This window comes from Macrobrachium rosenbergii, chromosome 12 (assembly GCF_040412425.1).
Source record: "Macrobrachium rosenbergii isolate ZJJX-2024 chromosome 12, ASM4041242v1, whole genome shotgun sequence".
NCBI lineage: Eukaryota > Metazoa > Arthropoda > Malacostraca > Decapoda > Palaemonidae > Macrobrachium > Macrobrachium rosenbergii.
Window position 1 is genome coordinate 110490053 of NC_089752.1, and position 22648 is coordinate 110512700.

At 38.4% G+C, this 22648-nt stretch overlaps 1 protein-coding gene across 1 annotated transcript; it reads left to right on the forward strand.

Annotated features, from left to right (window-relative positions):
- Positions 1–2311: 2311 nt before the first annotated feature.
- LOC136843871 (gastrula zinc finger protein XlCGF8.2DB-like) lies at positions 2312–22550 on the forward strand. Its single transcript, XM_067112728.1, has 2 exons — positions 2312–2561; positions 12422–22550. The coding sequence occupies exon 2, from the start codon at positions 13301–13303 to the stop codon at positions 14297–14299; it is 999 nt and encodes a 332-aa protein (XP_066968829.1). The 5' UTR covers positions 2312–2561; positions 12422–13300; the 3' UTR covers positions 14300–22550.
- The last annotated feature ends 98 nt before the right edge of the window (positions 22551–22648 follow it).

The following is a 22648-nucleotide window of genomic DNA, read 5'->3' on the forward strand; positions in this document are numbered from 1 at the left end:
GTCCTTTCAAGGTTTGCCTTCTGCCACCGAGAAATGTAACTGCTGCTCTTCCGCTCGTACTGCTACAGTATATATGGGTGTTCTCTTTGGACGAACCATGCCCGAGAGACCATGAGACGCATCGCTGTTGTTCACAATGACATTCTGAGACGCCTCACAAACACTCCTCGCTATCACTCAGCCACGCAGATGTTCATAGAAAACCGCCTGGGGAATTTGAAAATCATTGTGAGACGAGCAATGTCCAGTCTGATCACCCGACTGAGAAACAGCAGCAATTCGCTCATACAAAGCATCCTGAGCAGTGAGGCAAGAAGATCTAAATTGTGGGAAAGATGGAATAACGAGGCGTTTGTTCCTTAAATGCCTTATTCTCTGTTTTTGCAATTGTGAAGTGTCATCTCCAGAATCTGTCATTATTATTATTATTATTATTATTATTATTATTATTATTATTATTATTATTATTATTATTATTATTTTTATTTGTTTTTGGTATTCTTACTTCCTGTTAGTACTGTTTCATGTCATTGTTGAGTTTTGCACTTTTCAGTATTCGCATTTAGCCCTCTGGACCTACCTCCGTAACCACCCAAGGACCCCAGATGGAAATTAATCGTCTGCAATCTGTAATTTTTATTGCTATTGTTTTTATTTTTTTCCATTATTCCCCATATAATTACTGTCATTACCATTATTATGAATTCTATTTTTTTCTATTTCTTCAGCAACTGCGTGGATACTGCCGATAATTATTTTTGTCACGCTACCTTATGTATCTAGATTATGTGTATTGTATTTGTATATTCCATGTATGTGGCCCTGAGCCGAATTATTATTATTATTATTATTATTATTATTATTATTATTATTATTATTATTATTATTATTATTATTATGTCCTCTTCTAACAAAACATAACAGACACCTCACACGTCTCGAACTGTCGACCTAACCGCTCAGTTCTCCTCGCTGCCAGGAGAAAGGTAGCTGGGGATTTGGTACGGTACATGTACACATTCGCTACCGGGGTCTAAGCGATGTCAGGCAGGGCAGCCGATCGAGGCTACGGCCTACCCCAACGCCAAATCAAAGTCCTTCAAAAGAAGGCATCGTGCTTACCCCATATAAAAATGGGAAAAAGCACGTTGAAACGAAGAATTATTATTATGTCCAGTACAAAAACCTACTAACTGGGTGTCCAGTATCACATATGTTCACAAACCAGATGACAGTCTGCGCATTTGTCTTGACTCTAAGAAGCTAAACACGGCTTTGAAGAGCGGACCTCATCACACCCCCTACGTTAGAAGGACTCAATCATCGATTCGCCAGAGCAGCTTTATTCAGTAAGTTGGACTCAAAATCAGGATATTAGAGTGTATGTTTAGAAGAAGAGAGTATTATTAACACATTCCACAGTCCTACCACACTGCACTGACGTGCCTTAGTGCCGGATTGAAGGGTGGGCAAGGGGGATAGGCTCTCCAGGGCCTCTACAAATATGAAAACCAATCTACAAATATGTGACCATTTTTTGTCTAAATTTACCTTTGTAAAGATGCACAAGGCGCCTTTCCAAGTAGGCTATCACAGTTGGCCTTAGTATTTATCTCTTTTTTTTTATGCAACCAAGTGTATTACGGGAAATATTTCAGTAACAAGAAATTTGTCAAGAAAAAGTTACGAGCAACTATGGCTAGCAACCTAGCATTAATAATCGTATATATATATATATATATATATATATATATATATATATATATATATATATATATATATATATATATATATATATATATATATATTGTGTGTGTGTGTTTGTGTGTGAGTGCGTGTGTTTCCCTGAAGTGTTTTTCTTCCAAGGAAAGCCCAGAAAAGATAATTGCCATATCTGAAAATTTAACTTCCGTAGACATAAACTGTAAATATATCGACATTAAATGAGAGAGGTAAGGAAAATATTCAAGGCGGAAATAAAACCAAACACAAAATAACGGGGCACCAATTAAGGAACAAATTGAACTGATTCAATACCTTACGGTTCAGTACAAAAAGGAGCCATAGCGGCAGGATACAGATTGTCTTTTGTGAAAATATAAAATATATATTTCCCATAATTTTGAGTAGAATGCTAGAAAGACGTGAACTAGATCAAAGTGATATAGCCAGTGATATTGCTTAGTGGAAATAATCAAATATTATGAGTTATAGGAAAAAATAAAATAAAAACTAGGCTCAACGAAGTATCACGCAAACCTGTGAGGAGCCGTTACAGAGATAAAATCTGCTCTTTTGAACGACATTGGTGTATTATTGGACACAAGATTGTTTTGACAGCTGTAACCAGTCTCCATAACAAATTTTGAGTATCTGAACGAAGAACGCAGCTTAACAATGTGCAATTTAATTACAACAGACCCAGGTCATGTCGTTTGGGTTAAATGATTAGTCTTACGGCAATCTGGCACCCCTTACTGTGAAGATCAAACCCGTGAAATCTATTAAAAGAGACCTCTCAATGAGACCCAAAGACGTTCGACTGCCCATGGGATAATTTGGTAAGTTAACTTACTTAATTTTCCATTGAAAATGACTTGTTAACGTGGAGTCTGAATGGCAAGTGAATTATAGTATACATATCTACCATTTAGTAATAAGAGTATGGAAATTTACTGCATTTTCCAAGTCTTGTTTTCTTCAAGAAATTCATAACTTCGCCTCTTAAATATTTCTTGTGTCTGACGTATTGACTGAGATTGAACAAATCGTAACACTTGATGGACTCATTGATATTTGACAACGGTTTTAGTGAAGTATGATTTGGTAGTACCTATTGTATTCAATGACCAACATATAACTTCCAATGCTCACAAAACCATCGTTGTCATTGTAGTAAGTATGTCAAGCTATTTACACCTTCTGTCTGATCTGCAGTAAGTAAGATTTCTGAAAACTCTCAGAACGATGATGAGTTGGTTTTGACCTCCCATTTTGTTAGCCTAACAAATCCGAAGAACAACACTAGGTAATTCAAAATTTTCGTTACCACACGAGGCCATTGTAACAAAATTAAAATGAGCAATGTACTGTATAATGTGGGTAGTTTACAATTTAGTTGGCCAGGCCGCACAACACTTTCCGCCCGGACTACAGTCACTCCGCCAAGGTAAGTAGCTCCGTGACCCGAGCCTGCTCGCGACCCCACGCTTTCTGGGGTGGTCCAGGGGTGCAAAGCCCCCCCAAGCCAGGTTAGGGCACACTGCCCTATGTTAGGTTAGGTTGGTTACATCTGGTTAGGTCAGGACCTGGCACTATAGGAAAAGTTTGTCTTGTTTGTATTCATCCGCCAGTTTCCTAGTCGGAACCCACATGACAGCCTTGGCCAACTAAACTGTAGGCGCTCCTGTAATGTAGTCTGGGGAGATACAGGGCCAGGTGCCTCAATGGCCTGGGAAGACAGCAGCTATGACATTCAAGGATGCATTTTTATAATATATTCTATGTTGCTTTAGGTCAGGTTATGTGTGATGCCCCCACCCTGGTCAAACACTACATCCAAGGCTAAGTAAGATTTGAACGTATATCCATAATGCCATAGCCATATCCTTATGCCTTTTTTTAATATATTTAATGAACTGTTTATTTTTCTAATTGCCTGTCTTTTGACATATGCATTCTTGACTGTTGTTATTAGTACAATTCATTCAGTTGTAGTTTCTGCTGTCTCGAAAAATTATTTCCCCCATAAGCTAAGAGATATAGAGGTAAGAGAAACACAAAAAGTGAGTTGTTTTGCATTAATAATAATGGTCATAAAAGCATAAAAGAAAATACATTTTTGTAAAAATGTGTGGTTCATGTGTTTTGGGTATTGTTAATTTATCTTAAAATTACCCAACCATCTTAACACTTTTGAGAGACCTCACAGGCATGAGAAAATGGAAAATAAGCAAATGAAATGAGGGAATGTTAGTTACAGGAATGTATCATAATGGTACCTAACCTAGAGCAGTAGGTCCTTGGAAAGGAGAAGGCTTCACCCTTTCTGGACTTGGCTTAATATTTGCTAAAGATATAGTCCATGGTAGTGGTATACAGTATACGCACTGGAATGCATACCAACCTAACCTAACCTAACCCAACCCAAGACACCAGTTCCTGCCTGATAAGAGCATTGGCCTTCTGCTTAACCTTTGAAATAATATGTAGTTGATAGGTCCTACCTGGCTGCACAGGTCTTGTTACCTCCAGGCCCTCTTGAACATGTCTCTATGAGAATAAAAAAACAGTAATCTTGTCAAGTACTTTTAGTCATCTCGCTTTATATATTTCTTGTCTTTTCTCTTGTCTATTGTTTTGTCATGTAGTCGATTTGTGAAGTCATCACTAGTTGGTGATTCATTGCAGCATTTACAGTATGGAGTCTTGGAAGGCTCATAATCTGATCTGCCTTGGGAACTCCATTGCCAAATGCCTTGGCTCTCACTGCTGAAGGAAAACCTTTTAAGATCCTCATGAGGCAGATGGAAAATTACATTGCTATCATCACCTCTCATTGTCCTTGCAACTCAGTCTCACTCCCATGTAACCAGAAGGAGGAAGTGCTCACACACTTAACCCTGCCAGCTGCCAGAAGACACAAGGAAATCAGCAGTCTTTAGGTAGTTATGGGTATCTTGTTTCCTTGTGTGACAAGGAAGCTTTGGCTTTCTCTTCCTCTATAGGTAAACCAGGAATTTTTCTATGTAGTTTCATATGGCGAAGCCTCCATTATGACAACATCATCTGTCAAGTCATACCTTCTTCTGCAAGAGTCAGTGATAGTTTGCATGACTCCACCTTTTTCTTCAAGATAATTTTCTTCCATTTATCCTCAGGAAGAAATGAGATATGTTACCTTGAAATTTTTGGATTCTGCATGAGATGGCCACTCTACCTCCTGTCTGTTATATTAGTTCAGTTTCAGAAATGGGCAATAGGCTATGATCCCTTTCATTCAGCCTTCCCATGACTACAACTACATCAATTTCTCTGTGTGGTAGACTTTTATTTATAGGATGATTCCATTCTGTTCTTCTTCCTAGAGAATTGGGAATAGAACAATTAGAACTTCATGCTTGATGGAACTTCCCTGGCACTTCATTCATGTCACCATACCTTTTACTGCATTCTCCTTTACACACCAGTCAACAAGGTGAGCTTGGCATCCCTTTGAGCAGACTCTCCAGTCTTTTTAACAAGGAAATATATCTGAGTTTTGCTTGTTTTTAGCACGTTTTGAGTTGAATTACACCTAGCCCTTTTGGCACGGAACTTTAGTGTCAGCTATTAAGGATAGAATCTTGACAGTCTTCCTCCCTCTTCCTGCAAGAGAATACTAAATAGGCTATATGCCTCTGGACTTCTATTTCAGGGCCCAGTGGTGTGGTTATTCATCTTTGTCTTAGCCTCCCCAGCTTCTTTCGTACAAGTTTGCATCTTGCCTAAGATTCATGGTTTGGCTTACATCAATGAAGAGACTTTTTGCATGCCAAAACAAATACTCTCTCATTGTATTCTTCCTAGCTGTTGACAGCCCAACTCATGCTTAGGCTGCTCTGTGGGTTACAGGTGACCTCAACCGAGCACCTGTCCCAGGCCTTAGGTTAGACAGTGTGTTCCTTCAAACCTTTCTTTAATAAGGGCTAGGATGCAGATCACCATTGTTCATCCTGCTGACCTTTTCCCCCTTCTTGAAGACAAGACTCCCCCTAACCTTCATAGATCATGGTTCAACAGAGCAAACTATCTCTGGCACAAAGCCCTATCATCCCATTGCATTGAATGCCATGGTGTACAGGAAATTATGGGACTCAGTTTTCCCCATATCATGTGCATAACTAAGAGTCTGGCTTTTCCAGGTGAGTCAAAGACTGTCCATTGAATTTCAATCTGTAAGCATACAGCCTACTATATGAGATGTGATAGAGGCTTACAGTCCCACAAGTTCCTCAGTTTTTGGAACAATACCAGTCATTTCTTGAGACAAAGCTTCTTACAGAAGAATTGAGACTCGTAGATAAATACAGCTACTGTACAGTATTTGTATTCCAGTAGGAACAGTATCATTGTTTCTTAGAAAATGTAATTAGTATTAATGTTAGGTATACTCACACAGGTATCTGTGCTGTGCTTAATTAGGTATAAATCCCAGCTCTAACCACCCCATATTTGTTCCTGTAGCCAAAGGAAAAGTTGAGATGTTGTTCAAGTGAGTGGGTAGTTTCCTTACCCCCTCAACTACCGTCCAATAATTAACTACAGTACCATGTTATCAAGTTTCAACTACCAAACCAGCTGTCATACTCATAAATAGATTCTTGGGTTTGTATACCTACAAAATACAAAGTTTTAAATGTAATGCCAGTTTCCTAAAACCAGGAAGTTTTCCAGTGATTGGCCTTTTGTTGTCTCAGTTACTTGTAGATGTGAATAATTGTTGTTATTTGCATCAGCTAGGCTACTATGCAAACCAGCAAAGTCAGAATTTTTCTACAATTTAGAATTGTGTCTGAAAATTTTTGTCACATTATAACAGAGTTTGATAAAGAGTTGATTAGGAGGTATTTTTTACAGTTGTCCAGAATTGTAATTAGATTACTGAGTATCTGAAAGCTTGTCATTAATGTAGTAACATAACTAAGATTGTCTGATAAAATTACTATAGTTCAGCTGTGGATGAGCTCTAATTATGAAAACCTGAACCTCCCAAAAATGAAACTCTAGTTAAGGTTAGTTGTGGGTGTATCCTTGTTACATGGAATTTGCCTTTCTCTTGAAGGGTTAATGGAAGTCCAGTGGTTGATGTTGTTTATGATTAAGCTGGTGTAATACCAGCATGGGCTCTTGCTTATAGAGCAGCCCATAAACCAGTGGTTGGAAAGACCCAAGGTCATGTTGGGTGATGTGTCCAAGATGAGAATAGGTTAGGATGCATACCTCATAAGTGCCATTTCTGTAATATAGGTAGAGTACTGTGAATTTTTTCTTTATCTAATAAACACAGGTGTTAAGCAAATACTGAATATGTGTTCTGCTTATCTTGTGTTCTGAGTTCATATGACCTCTGTTCTTGGTGCTTATTTCATTTTTCCCCCACTCAAAAATCTTGGTTCCCCTTTATGGTCCCCCATAATTGTAAGTAAAATATAAAACAGGTGGTTTTGTACATGCAACTTACCCGTCAGATATATACTTAGCTATAGTCTCCGACGCCCCGACAGAAATTCAAATTTCAAGCACACGCGACAGGTAGGTCAGGTGATCTACCATTCCCGCCGCTGGGTGGCGGAATAGGAACCATTCCTGTTTTCTAATCAGATTTTCTCTGTAGCTGGTTCCGGCAACATCTGTTGTTGGTTCCTCCTGCTTGGATTTTCATTTTTCGCTCGCTAAGGATTTATTTTGGACTGACCTTTGGTGACGTATTTGATCTTTGGCTTGGCATACGCTTTTGTGGATTGTTTTTGATTTTGGTTTGGATCCTGACTGCCTTCAGACTATCGAAGGATGGGTTAGAGCGAAGGGTTTTTCGCGCAAGGCTGCAAAGGCTATCACCAGAGCCAGAAGATCTTCTACCTTGCGCCTCTACCAGTCGAAGTGGGAGGTTTTTAGAAGATGGTGCAGAGCCCAGAAAGTGTCCTCTTCCAGTACCTCTATAACGGACATTGCAGATTTCCTTATTTACTTAAGGAACAATGTAATCTGGCAGTCTCCACCATTAAGGGATGCAGAAGTATGCTTTCTTCTGTCTTTCGACATAGAGATCTGAACATCTCTGAAAATAAGGACCTTCATGACCTTATTAGATCGTTCGAGACGTCTAAAAACAAGTCCCTAGACCTCCCAGCTGGAATTTGACGTGGTTCTGAAATTCCTGATGTCCAAAAAATTTGAGCCTCCTCGTTCAGCTTCGTTCAGAGATCTGACTAGAAATCTTTGTTCCTTTTTGCTCTTGCTACGGCGAAGAGATTAAGCGAACTGCAGGCCTTGGAAGGTACAGTTGGTTTTAAAAAGGACTCTGCGATCTGCTCCTTTAATCCTATCTTCCTAGCGAAGAATGAGAACCCTTCCAAGCCATGGCCTAGGAGTTTTGAAGTCAAAGGACTTTCAACTATAACAGGACAAGAGTTAGAGAGCACTCTCTGTCCAGTGAGAAGCCTTAAATTCTATCTAGATAGAAAGAAAGAGCTCGGAGGCAACACGGAAAGTCTTTGGTGCTCAGTAAAGGATCCTACAAGAACTATTTCTAAGAACGCCCAGGCTTTCTTTATCAGAGATGTCATCAAAGAGGCGCATCTTTCTTGCAAGGACGAGCACTTCAAGCTCCTGAGAGTGAACGCACATGAAGTGAGAGCCATAGCTACTTCTCTGGCCTTTCACAAGTCTTGGTCTCTCCAGTCTATTGTGGACTCCACCTACTGGAGATGTAATTCGGTGTTCGCTTCTCATTATTTGAGAGATGTATGTGTGACTTATGAGAAATGCCTCTCTCTCGGAGCCTACGTATCCACGGATTCGGTGCTGGGTCAAGGAGCGGAATCTAATCCTTTTTAGTCTAGCTTTGTTGGTTGTTCTTTTAATGCGTGGTGTGTGTTTTTTATGGTCGGTTGGAAGAGAGTGTTAGGTAAGCCTCCCTTTCATCTCGTATCACTAACAAGGTTAGGCTTGGTCAGGTGGTCGGGATTGGTTGCTTAGCTCCTTGTAGGTTTTTGTTTATACCTAGCTCTGTCATGTAAGAGGGATAGCCCCCATTGATATGATTCAGGTAGAGGGCTCTGTCATGTAAGTGGGTTAATCCCCATTGACACGATCCATAACAGGCTCTGTCATGTAAGTGGGTCTTCCCCCATTGACACGATCCAGAAGGGCTGTCAGTCATAGGTCACTTCCTCGCTGAAGCTCTTGAGGCAAGCAGACTCATAGACAGTATCCATGAAGTCTTCTGCCCAATCAGGTAAGAACCATGGTTTTTGTATATCCTACAACATATGTTGTCTTCCCGTTTTTTAGTTATTAGCTGTCTCTTGCCCTCCTCCAAGGGTGCCAATCAGCTAAGTATATATCTGACGGGTAAGTTGCATGTACAAAAATGATATTTTTATGATAAAATAAAGTTTTGTACATACTTACCCGGCAGATATATACGATTTATGGCCCTCCCAGCCTCCCCTCAGGAGACAGGTGGAAGAGAAAATCTGATTAGAAAACGGGAATGGTTCCTATTCCCGCCACCCAGCGGCGGGAATGGTAGATCACCTGACCTACCTGTCGCGTGTGCCAGTGTGAAATTTGAATTTCTGTCGGGAACGCCGGAGACTATAGCTAAGTATATATCTGCAATAAGTATGTACAAAACTTTATTTTATCATAAAATATCATTTTTCATGCAAATAATTGTCATAACACACAAACTTCAAGGTAAAAAATTATAAAAAATGTATGCTTCAAGTTCTTGGTGAAAAATCAGTTTGTCATAGAGAAGGTTAGGTAGGTTGGGAGTGTTTCAGGAAAGGTTATGTTATGCTAGGTTCATCCATGGCAATTTTTGTCAAATTGTTTCATTTGTTTCTAGTATTTACCATCAGTCTTGGTGTACACCACTTGTTTTTGTTGCCTTCCCATACAGTTTAAGGGGAACCACATCGGAAAACTGGGGAAATTGTATGCTATAAAATGAAAAGGAGTGGTTTGTGTTGTAATGTTTAGTGGTTGTTTTTATTTTAGAACAATCGTTCACAGATTGTTCCCTTGTTGTGGGTGTTGTCTCCTTACCCGGTGGTGTTTGTTTTTTTAGTGTGTATGAAGTTGGCGTCTGTCACCTTCGTGTTGACAGCGGCAGTTGGGTTTGGTATGGCAGCGAGTCAGGTTCTCAGCAGCATAGTAGAAAGGACTCCTTAGTTTTGCAGCAGGTATCATTTTACCTGTCGGCTGTGGTAGCAGAGGATGGTTAGATGACTAAAGCGTAGTCATCTGTGGGATTGATTCCTGTTTGACAGCAGATTTGCTGTCTCGAAGTTCCTGCCATGATCATCTGTATGTTGGATGTGTTCCTGTTTGCAGTCACTGGTTGCTTTGATGATTTCACGGAGTTCGTTTGAGTATTTTCATCCTCTTCAAGCTGGGTCTGTCTCGACATCTCTACGGAGATAGTTTTTTTTTTTTTTCGTGCTGCCCTGAGTTAGTGTATTTTATTTTATGCTGCGTGTTGATTATTATTATTTATGCTGCTTTATTTGTTTTACCGCTTTGGTATGTTATTTATGCTGCTTGATTATTGTTAATTATGTTGTATGCTGTGCTTTCATATTGTTGTTTATGCTGCCTGTTTTTTTTATTTCTGATGTAACTGTTTGGTTATTTGTGATGTAGCTAAAGTGTTTGTTGTCAACAATAAAGTGTTGACTTGAGGTAATGTAATGATTACTGTGTTTGTTCATTGTTATTGATGGTTTTCGTAAAGTAACTCAGTTTTAGCTACATTTGTTTTTTATTCTTTTGACTGACTCCGTTTATTAATTAATTGATCATAAGTAATGTTTATGTGGTTTGTTTAGTGACTGACTCTGTTTATTAATTAATTGATCGTAAGTAATGTTTATGTGGTTTGTGTAGTGCCAAACCTCGACTCATTTGTACATAATGTATATAACTTATAATAAATTAGTTTTAAGGTGCTTCAGTGGTTTTGTTACTGTCTTTCTTCCGTGATTTGTCACAACTGCTGCCAGTCAGTCCAGTCTCATTCCTTTGTTTTGATTTTTGGAACCTGCGGAACCATGGCTGGTTCATTACATGTGTTAACAACCATGGTAAAATACCCAAAACACAGGAGATTAGGGCAAAGAAATGTTTGACTCACCTGCAAGATTTCATTGGTATAAAAGAAGTAAATTTAACAAGACAGCAAAATGCCAATCAAAATTCACGCAATCTATTATACATTTAATATGTCTCCCCAAGACCCACCTAACCTTGCCTTGGATTTTGTTTCCTGGCTAATATATCCTAACATATTCTTTTGAATTTTACCTGGGACAGTGTCTTATTATGATCCCTCTACTGGGTTAATTTCAGCACATAGCACCATAGCTCATTACTGTGGTAAGGAGTGATTTACATCCCTCAGACCACACCCCCAAAACATATTCAGATTTTTTTATGTCTAAGGTTTGGGAAGTAAAAGACTTGAGTTTCTCCCATACACAGCAGTACCAAGTGGTTCTGGCTAGATCAGTTTCTGTGATGGTGTTCACACATCGCCATTTCTCATGCAGTAGAACCCTTCAGGTATAGGCCTGTAAGAACAGGGTTTGGTTTTGATGCATGAAACTAAGATTACTGTGAAGCTGTCATTTAGTAGAATCTTTTAGGATGACTTTTAAATGTTTTATTTGTAAATTATTCACATACTCTATTTTCATTACCTTCTGTTATGTTGGTTATCAGTCTAAATTAGCCCCATATATTTTGAATTTGTACTGTATACAGTAGCATACATGAAAACTGCTTTACACAGTACTGTACTTAAAAATACTAATATTGTACAGTTTACTGTCTTATATGAGTGATGTTTATTGTAAGCAGAAGCCTTTTCCATTCTAAGCAGAAAGATTTTGTTACATTCCATTAATGGACACTTGAGCCCCCATAGAGCCAGTTTTCTTTAGTTAAGGCTGCATTTGGCGACTTTCAAGGCTATGTCTGTTTTCTTGTATATCCATGAAATGATTATCCCCTTCAGGTTTCTGTAGCATTGCGTTAGACCTCTGTTCAGATCTCAAATGGGACAAGATGGATGTGGTAAATGAGTGTATATCTGTCATTCATTATTCTTTAAATATTCACCATGAGAACCCATAGCTAAGCTCAGGAGCCTTAGTATACATAATTTGGCATTCATCAGAGAACTTCAGGCAATTGTTCTGTAGTTATCTCCATCCTAGGTAATGATATAATTGTGAAGAAGTTCTTGTACTTTATGTAAAAACAAAATTTTTATGCTATAACAGCCTTCATACAGAAATTAATCAGTGCTGTACATGAGGAGATCCATTTACTATCTGCATCAGTTGTTATAAGGAACCCCTTGATGCTCCTTGTGCAGAGGGAGTTGAAGAACATATTTGTTCGCAGTAGGTATCTTGTCGCTCTACAACCACTCAAGTTAAGCAGTTGTCACTTGAATGACCTCTGACAGGGAATTTTGGAATTCTGGAAATGATTTAACCACTTGGGCGTTTTAAAGTAAAGCATGAATTGTTTGTATCTGTGAAACATAAATCATTTTTACATGTCTGTACTTTTTACTTTGTAGCTTGTTTATGTGTCTTAAGGGTGAGTTTGCTTTATAATTGTGTTAAATATTATCTGATTTCAGAGCATTCCAGCCATGAGGAATGATCATCCTATTCCTCATTTTAAGGATACGGAGATTGTTGAAGACTCATCCCTGTGTCTTCAACTTGGAAATACAGTAAATCTGTGTTAGATATGCCTAGAGGAAGAAAATATAAGTTTCCTGAGAATATGCTGCCATACAACAAACAAGAAAAATGAGTTATTATGAACTACTGTAGAATATATCTAAAGTCATTAAGTGATGTAGGTATACTGTATTTTTTTTTTTTTTTGTAGCTTGTATCTGGAACTGATATATACAATCGAAACGTTTTTATATTTTATATGTGAGGAATGCAAAGTTTGCATTTGTAATGAGAAAAATAATTTGGGTTTATGTGTTTTAATAACTCTGTCTGTATGAGTGTAGCAAGTGGGTGATTTTTAATCATCTTTCTAATGTGTTTTGTTATAGTGTTATGTTTTTCCGCTGTTTCAAGTTTTAACATTAATGTTATAGTGTGTTTATTTCTTGTTCATATTCATGTTAAGTTTTGAAGTAAATCATTTTCCTAATAGTAGATGTAAGTACTGCACATTTCATAAGCATTGTAAGTTTAAATGAATGATTTACATAATGGTAAATGTAAATAGTATTATACATTGTATTTATTTGAAGAATGGTACGTAGTAGGAAAAAATGCAAAAAATGGTAAAGATGGATTCATTTTAAAGTGGTAAAAGAGGTTGAAGCCAGCCTGTTCCTTCAACGAAGAATTAAATGATTAAAGAAAGGCCATTTATGTTATTTGAATGAGAGGTCTTTGCCAAGTTCCATGGTACTGAATTGGATATGAAGTTCAGTGGTTAGTGTTGTAACTTCTTTAACCTGAAAATTTCATAGAATGTTGAATTATCTATGGACAAAAGCACTAAAATGGAGTCTGAATTGTCTTCTAAACTTCCTGTGAAAAGTGAAGTTGAAGAGGTATCATTCTCTCAGATTAAACTTGAAAAAGACTGGGATGGATGTCATAATGATCAAATAAGTGATAGCTCTCTGCCTCTAGACCCACCAATGACAGTAAAGGTAGAACCAGGACCATCAGAGTCCAGCGAAAATGATGAAACATGCTCCAGTGATGTTGATCTATTAGAGAATGAAGAAGATCCTCTAAACTGTGGAGAAGAATCTAGATGTAAAGTCAATGGGGAAAGAGATGTAGATGGGCAGATTGTTTCCGCAGAAAGACTCGCCAAACAGTTTCGTCGAAAAAAGTATCTTAAAAGTGCTCACAAGGAAGAAGAAAGATTTGCCTGTGATGTATGTGGAAAATATTTCTTTTATAAATGCAGGCTCACAGAGCATATGAAAGTTCATACAAGAGCGAAGCCCTTTGTATGCAGTGTGTGTGGAAGAGCATTTTCTCAAAAGGAGTCTCTCATGGAACACATGAGAAGCCACACAGGAGAGAAACCATATACTTGCTGTCATTGTGGCAGCACTTTTGCTCGTAAACGTCTTTACATACACCACAAGAGAATTCACTCGAGAGATACGCTGTTCACTTGCAACGTTTGTGGGAGAGAATTTCCCGAGGATCGTCGCCTCATACGGCACATGAGAATTCATACGGGGGAGAAGCCCTTTACGTGTAGTGAATGTGGAAGGAAATTTGCTCTGCAACATACACTGAAGGATCACATGAAAACCCACACCGGAGAAAGGCCTTACACGTGTGCCATTTGTGGGAGATCTTTTGCTCAGAAAAGTAATATGAATTCTCATATGAGAACACACACGGGCAAAAAGCCATTCCCTTGCACTTTATGTGGAGAAACCTTTTGGAAGAGACAAGCTGTTGAAAAACATTTGAATAAGATTCATGGAAATTCTTATAGCACAGAAGTCAGATAACCTGTTTGTGTACACCGAATGTGGACGAGTTTTGTGTAAAAAAAAGTCTCAACTTAATTACTTCCAACGAGTAGGCTATTTTTTTTTTTGTTTTTATGTTGCTTAGCAGTACAGTATTACACAAAAACTTATGTCTTGACTTATGTGACAAGTTTACTTATGGTGGGCCATTTTACTGCCAGTAAGTGATTAGATTTGGGAGAGAACACAAAGCCTTGTATTTATGTAGGAGTATCTTTTGGAGGCAATGGTTGGTTCAGTTACTGAAACTTGATAACAATGTTGCTAAATATCAGGAAGTAGGTGAGAGCGGGGGAACTGCCTGTTCACTTGAAAGTCAGCCCCTCTTCTCTTTCAGTCATCATTGAATCAATACATCTCCACTACTGTTGTTGTGAAAATCGCCATGGTTGTGAAGCATATCATAACATGATTTTCTGTTATGAAAAGTGGTAGCTCAGTGGGTCAGGGTTACTAGAACAACAAATATGTACTTTGTACAGCATTCTTCTTACTTTGATAACCTGCTTTCTTCTTACAGTTTAAGTTTCTTGCTTGGATAACCTGCTTGCTTCTTACAATTTAAGTTTCTTGATTTGATTACCTGCTTTCTTCTTTTATTAATGGTTCATACCAGATACTAAATTTTGTCTTTATGAGAAGTATTAGGTTTATATACTGGGGAAACATTTTCCATTATAATGAGAGATTTCCATACAATCTTCCTTACAAGGATGGATTGTTCATGTGAACTCCAGTTGATCACTTAAAGTTACAGGCTCAGTCCTTCATGCTGTCTCTTTCCTTCTCATTCTACAGACGACTGATGAATGGGGGCTTGTTGGGAGTCTTCTCCTCAGGGTTTTCCTTTGGGATTTCTTTCTTTCTTTAAAAATTCAACTGGAAACCCTTATGGACAGGGTCAACAGGCAATAAAACCCAAGAGGGCTCCGAAGGGAAACCATCCTGCAGAGAAAGACAAGTTACAGGAAAAAGTGATAAATAAACAAATATGAGGGAATAGAAAATAAAACCAATGCTTAAATATTTTGAGATCAAAGTCCCACAACTGCACCAGACAAACTATTCCACATTTTAGCTGTAGCCAAGATCAAACTCCTAGCAAATTGAACAGTATTAAACCTGATACTAGCAATAATATACCCAGTTTCACAGTTTCTTTCTCCTATAAAAGAGATGCTAGCCTTTGATTCCTACTCTGTGACTTAAGCAATGGGTAAAGCTAGTCGCAGATGATTACGACCAACCATGTGGCCATCAACTTCTAAAGAACCATCACTGATACTTCCTACTCTACCATACTGGTGCTTGGGACATGTCTTGAGATAAGGAAAGTCTCTGCATTCTTTTTTACAGCACTGGAATGGCCGTACATATTGATCTCCTCCATCTTGCTTGTCCATGTTCCTGCAACAACTACATGATTCCTTTGTGTGGCTTCTTGGTGGTTGCTGTCATTTTTATCAAGTCAGTCTTACGACGAACTATGAATCGTTCTCCCAGAGATCTTTTAGCTTTTTCCAAGAGCCCCTTCTCTTAGATCCATGCTTTGGCTATTTCCCTACAGACCTTCACTGTTGCAGCTGAGGGTTGAATAAGAGCCAGCCAAGTGGGAAAAGGAAACAACATGGTTCCCATCTTTCTCTGTTTTCTCTGTGAGTTCGTTCTTTTTATCCATCCTATAGAAGTCTCTCTTCTGGGTGATCCTTCAGGATTTCTCTGGAATGATCTTCCTAAAGTAGAAACACCAGTCTTGTTTTCCTTCGAGACCAAGCTTTGGGGAAAATGGTCAGCTTATTCACAGTTGCTCATACCTGTCCATCCTATTAGACTTCTTATGGAAAGATAACGGGTATCATCCGTTTGGTACTGGAGGGACAGGTCGAGTGCCGAGACTCCTTTAGATTCTCCGGAATCATATTGGATAATGGCCTTGGGCTGTATCCCAACCTGGTTCATATTCTTACCATAGCTTTAGTTGCTTCTCCTGTGTGCTGGCTCACAGGGTTGTGATCAGTACCTTCCTCTGGACAGGTTTCTGTCCTCTGCGGTATCCGGTATGCCATTCACTGTTTGTGCTCATGCTGTGTATGCCTGGGTACTATCTGTTATGTGCATGTGCATGTTCTCTGTGCTCATAGTACATGTGTCCAAAGACAGGTTATGTCCCAGAACCACTGGTATATGTAACAGATTTCACTTTCATGATATTGTATCACAGAATTTGTATCCATGCATAGTACCAATTGGTGGCTGGAACTGTGGCAGCAGATCATGCTGGGGAAGGGAGGCCTTCTTGAGCATGCACTTCACTGAGTGTTTATTTGTCACAAATATGCATAGTCCTCAAATGTCCTAGACTGCAAGGATGTAATCCAATGGCGTTTGTGGTGTACCATTTATAAGAATAGATGTCTATCTGTGACATCTGCGCACTGCTCATGTCTGTCATGGTATGTACCACTAAGAGTGAGATCTTTACGTGTAGTATGTTCAGACACCTTCAGTGTTCATGCTCTGCCTGTCTCCTTGATTTGTATAATTCTTGATACTTGTCTATTAAGCAGGAGTCTGCTGATAAAGGACCAATTAGCTTGCAGCTTAGATATCTTAGCAGCAGAAGTTTTTATTGTGGTTTGGAGTTTGTGACCAGCTCATCCAGTACCTGATGCTGCCCATCCCCATTATCTGTCGAGAGCCTGTTCCAATCTCCAACCTGGCTAATGCTCATTGTCTGATTCAGCAAATAATGTTGTGGATGCAAACAATGCCCATGTCTGGTTTGACTGGAGCTCCATCAAGGGACAGTTTGTACCTGGTGCAGCCTGTGCCCAATCCTGGTCATTCCTGTATAATGTTCTGGATGCTTCTGGAGCCATTTTCAGACAAAATGAGTGCCTGATGCAATCCATACTCAGTACTCCATACCCCAGTGCCTGCCACAGCTCTTTCTGCAGCTAAAACTATTGTTTGGTCCAGCCAGTACCATTTTCATATATGAACATTTCCCATACTGTATTATGGCTAGTGCTCCACCTGATCTGTGTATTTATCATGCTTGTAAGCTTGTCACCAGTCTAGGGCATCAGGTCCATTTTGATGACTGTTTTTGGCAGCAAAGGTGCTGTACTTAGTTACCTGGTCCCTTCCCTGCTTGGTACCTGTTCATTTGCTGATAAGTTACCTGCAGGGAGGTTGCATGTTCTCTTAATGAAAGGCACACATTATGAAATTTTGATTTTAGCCAGCTTTTCTTTCTTGCTCATTACTGTTGTGACTCACAATGGTCTCTAACCCACTCTTGGATCTGTTCTCCAAGCAAGGCTACTTGTACTTTAGGTAACCCAAGGCTGGGAAGATTCCCAGAAGTGATTGAGTGAAAACAAATGATCAAGAAAAAAGTGTTTGTGGCACATTCATTTATGTAGCCTCTCCCCTCCACTGTTTCCTGGTTACAACTAAACTAGAGAAAGGAGATGGCTTGCTACCTGTTCATTTTACACTAAGAAGACTTAAAACAGGCATTCTTCTTTTTCATGCCTCTGTGTAGGAATCCAGTGTAAATCCTGTCTGTGAGAGATGATTGTGCTATTGGAATCTGAGCTTTCCTTAATTTTTTTATGTACCACTCCTCTTGTACAGAGGAACTTCTTAATTTTGTTCCCTTTTTTTTGGGGTCATAGTGATTCCTGGTTTAGACACATGAGACTTCAGGATTCCTAATAGTGTCATAGGAACCTAATTTGTCTATGATTTGTCTGTTACATTGTTTCTTCAGCTTTTGTTTGATTTTCTTACCGTCTAATTTTTCAGAAATTTCTCTTTTTGAGAAGCTAGTAGTTGGATCCTCTGAGGAGACAAGACTCCTCTAGGCAGATTTAAGCATTCAGCAATTTGGTTTTCCCCTATCTTTCTCTCCTTGCACAGACCTCTGTGTTTTCATCTGCCTCTCCAAGTTTTATTGTAATTTGATAAGTTCATCATCCTTTTGGGCCAAGTTGGTCTCAGACTTCTACTTTCATTTAGAGAGTATGGTGTCTGTCAGTGGATACTTCTGTTCTTAGTTAACCAAAGTAAGATTTATATCCCTTTGTCAGAAGTCAAGGTCTCCTTTACCCCAGGGGCTTGCTGCTTGCCATCCGATTCTTTGCCTTTCAAACTTCGATTCAGGAAGCCAAGGGGAAGGTGGTTGCAATGTGGAGGAAGATGAATGAAAATGGTGCTGAGGATGGAGTAGAATGGAGTTCATTCCCTAAGCATAATCCTTCCATAGCAAGTACCCCTTTTCATCAAACTTTTCCTCCTCCTTTTGAGGAGAAATCTCAACTTACAAACACTTCTTGTTCTCCCTCTGTTGTACAGCATTTCCCATTGTCTTTCAGACACTTTTACATCTCACCTATGGTTCATGATGCTTAGATTATCAAAGAAGTACATTGGATGCCTAGGTCTCTTTCCCTCCTTTTGCAGTCTTCCTAATTATGGATAGCCCAACCCATGTTCCTGCAGATATTGCATACACAGACAAGTTACAGAAGTGAGGACCTGTTTTAAGACAGGTCTGATGATGTGTTCTTTCCATCCCCTCTTGGTCAAGGGGGCTTCGGCCACATAGAGTGCTATCATTCATCTGTGGATACTGTACTGATGTTACTGCGTACCATTTTTTATTTCCTGTCCTTTATACTAGAAAAACAGGACTCCCCTTTACTTTTCTTAGAGTATGATTTGACATTGTGAACTAAATGCTGGCACAGGGCCCTATTAGCCTCTTACATCAGATGCCAGGCCATAGAAGGTTTCATGAGTCAGCTTCCTGTGCCCATGCACATGACCATGAATCTAGCAATTTCAGATGTGTGTTCAGATTGTCCCTTTCTTTTGCTCTTAGTATACTGTTCAGAACATAGTAGAGGTTGGCAACTTCACATTCTTCAGACTTTGGAACAGTATTAATCAGTTCTTGCAACAAAATGTCTCATATAAGGAGTGAGTCTCCTTAATAATTATCAATTTTTATATCTGTAGGGACAAGTGAATTTTAAAGACAATTTGTTTTCTTAGGTGTTATATATGCATCACTTCTAAACAATTATGAGGATTTGTGTACATGGAACAAGAAGGCACGAATTTTGAAAATAATTTGTTTTTGTTGCTGTATGAATCCAATTATGTATACTTACCAGTATTCCCTTCTCTAGTCATCTTGCATTTGTTCATGTAGCTGAAGGTCATCTGAAGTTTACATTCAGGTGAATAAGTGTTCCCCCTACCCCTCCACGACCTGTTGATAGTTTACTACCCTATTACCAAGATTCAATAACTACACTGGTTGTCAGCAAAAGATACTTCTTAACAAATAGTAGGGTTTGTATACCAAGGAAAAATATAGTGTCTTCAAAATATTTAATTTTTGGTAGAGGGGTCATGGATTGCTCATCATGGGAAAGGTCTGTAGTCTCTAGTTCCTCATATTGGTAATTGTGATATACTGGCAAACCAAGAAAAGCACAGAATGTGAAAGAACACTGCATAATGAAGACTTAGATTGCATGGAAGTTTGTAACTTTGGTGAGGTAAAAGAAACCATTGTCTTGTGATATGTACATTATAAACTAAACTATTGAAATTGTACAGCAAAGAAGTCAAAATCAGGCAGTGAATAAGCTGATTATTATTACTCTAGATTTAAATGTCTTCGTGGCCATCAATAAGAGAAGCTATCATTTAATACTAATTTCAGTGAAAAATTCATAGGTAGATGGTTCAAGTGCAAAATAAATCATTATTTGATGAGTAAAGGGACAAGTTTTTCCCAGAATCTGAATGCATTATGTAAATGCATTTACAGTATACAGTATATAGATCCCATTTAAAGGGTAAGAATTTTTGAGAAGTATGAACATGTGAGATGTTTATTTACTAAACATATTTTCATAATCCTACATTGCCTACTCAGAGCAGGAGCAAATTTATAATATTTAAATCAACTTTTTGTGTTATATGTACAGTTCTGTTATTTTTATGGATATATGTTGATAAGAGGCAGGTGATAGTTAACATATTGCATGGGTATCAGTATGTTTCCAAACAGCCTGAAAAATTACCAGTTAGCATATACTGTACTGTACCCTTATTTCAGCTCTAATGGGTTAAAGGGGTTGTACTGTACAGTATATAGTGCCTTGCTGCAATTTGATCGTGGATGTCTCTTTGCAGATAACTAGACACTGTGCTTAGGCATTCAGGTGGTAGAAATATTTTTAAAATCATTTTGTGACATCTTGAAAGGTAGTCATAATTTTTTACTGGGATGTCTCCTGGAACCCCAGCACCAGTGGAATTGTGATTATTTATCATAGATGTTTTTAGAAATATTCAGGAATTAAGTTTTCATAATACTCTTGTACATTGTGTACCAAACTTCCTAGTCGCTGATGTTAAGCCATGACATTAAGAAAACAAAAATAGTAGCATTTGAAAGAGATGTTTTAGCTTTGTGCAAAAGTTAAGCACACTGCCAGTTAGCAGGTGGATAGAGACCAATAATTACCTTTGATGGAAATGAGCCGTTCAAGATAGAAACAGCTGAAGAAGGCTTATTAAAAACAGGGGCTCCAACTAGGGATTAATTTGAAAAGAAGAAGAAGGGGAAATTGTGCAGAGTTAAATCGTTAGTGGAAAGATTACAGACTTTGCTGGCTGTTCTCTTAGACTTAACTTCCCATATACAGTATTCCAATATAAAGCTTCACAGGCAATATCCTTGGATCCAGTTTTCTAGACCTGCATGTATCAAGAATTTTGTCTATCATTAAAGCCCTTTGGTTTACTTAATTCTTCTTAGGGTAGAGAAGCCTTGCAATATGATTTCACTGGTATACTTAAAGGATTAGAGAGGCTTAAATTATGAAATTCCATGTATGAAAACACCGAGACTATTGTTCTTGATACAAACCCATAATGGGATTTACTAACCATGAAGAATATTATGAAAATGGTTTTAGATTGTCCTTGATCCTTTCACCCTGGGGAAGGGTGGGGGGGAAATTCAGGAACAATAGCTATAAATCTTACTGTCTGGTTAAGAGAGAGGTTGTCATCATACTGTAGCAATCATTTCTTATCTAAGGTGTACAGCTGTCTGTTGAGGATGAGGTATGCTTTTTTATACCTAATAAACAAACGGTTTGATTTGAGCATGATTGGTGGTCCCATGCTGAAGTTTCATTTGCCTTTCTGTACCTCAAATGCGTCACCGTTAGGCTCATTGAAAATGAGCCCTGATTTTTTTTTTGCCAGCTAGCCACTTTTAATATGCTAATTTTTCCTATTCGTTTTGATCATATATGAGGTTTGGTAAGCAACTAAAAAAAATTTAGGAAGAATGTGCACCTTTTCAACTGCTAATTTCTGTAGATTTGTTATCTTGTGCTTAACTCAGGGGTAGTTGAATTTTGATGATTCCTCACCCCTAAAGATAACTAGACATTGTGTAAGGGCTATAGTTTGAAATGAAAATGACATACAGTTCATTGATTTACCATACTTAAATGAGTCAACTTTCCTATGGAAGTGACTGTTTAAAGCATTCCTGGTGAATTACAAGACCCAGGGGACCAAACATTCTTAAGCTTAAAGTTATGACAAGTAATTTCTCGGGCCAGCCAATGAAGAATTAGAGGAATTTATTTCTTGTGTTAGAAATTCATTTCTCGGTATAATGTGGTTCGGATTCCACAGCCACGTAAAATAAGTCTAATCCTTTGGGCCAGCCCTAGGAGAGCTGTTAATCAGCTCAGTGGTCTGGTTAAACTAAGGTATACTTAACTTATGACAAGTAATGTTTATAGTAACATAAGAGCATAGGAAAAATGTTAACATACTCATGTTTATAGCCTTGAAAAATCATTCCATATACAGTATCCTCCAACTCTGGTGTTGTTAATTAAGAGTAGTCATTGCCATTGCAAATGGTAGCTGTCACCTGTCTCTTATCACTGGTATTTAGATTGAATGAATGTGCCCCACTTGAGTCACCATCCTTGTGATAGTTAAGATTTGTGATTCTGTGATCTGCTTTAATTACCTGGTCTTACAAGTTTTCTTGCCAGAGTCATTTTATTAATGTAAAATAACCTGTCTCAGAATGGCTTAAAAGCTTACGCTTATGTAGATGATTGGGTTATATTAAACAAATATTGAAATTGTTATAAAAAAAATAAATGACTTTTTGCTTTTTTTGTGAAGGAACCTTTCTATGTGAATGTGAGAGAATTATAAATTACAGTATGGAGTGGATTGTAGTACTGTATAGTGTTTATAGAA

Excerpts from the sequence above, each read along its gene's own strand:
- LOC136843871 (XM_067112728.1), top strand. The coding sequence starts at position 13,301 with ATGGACAAAAGCACTAAAATGGAGTCTGAATTGTCTTCTAAACTTCCT.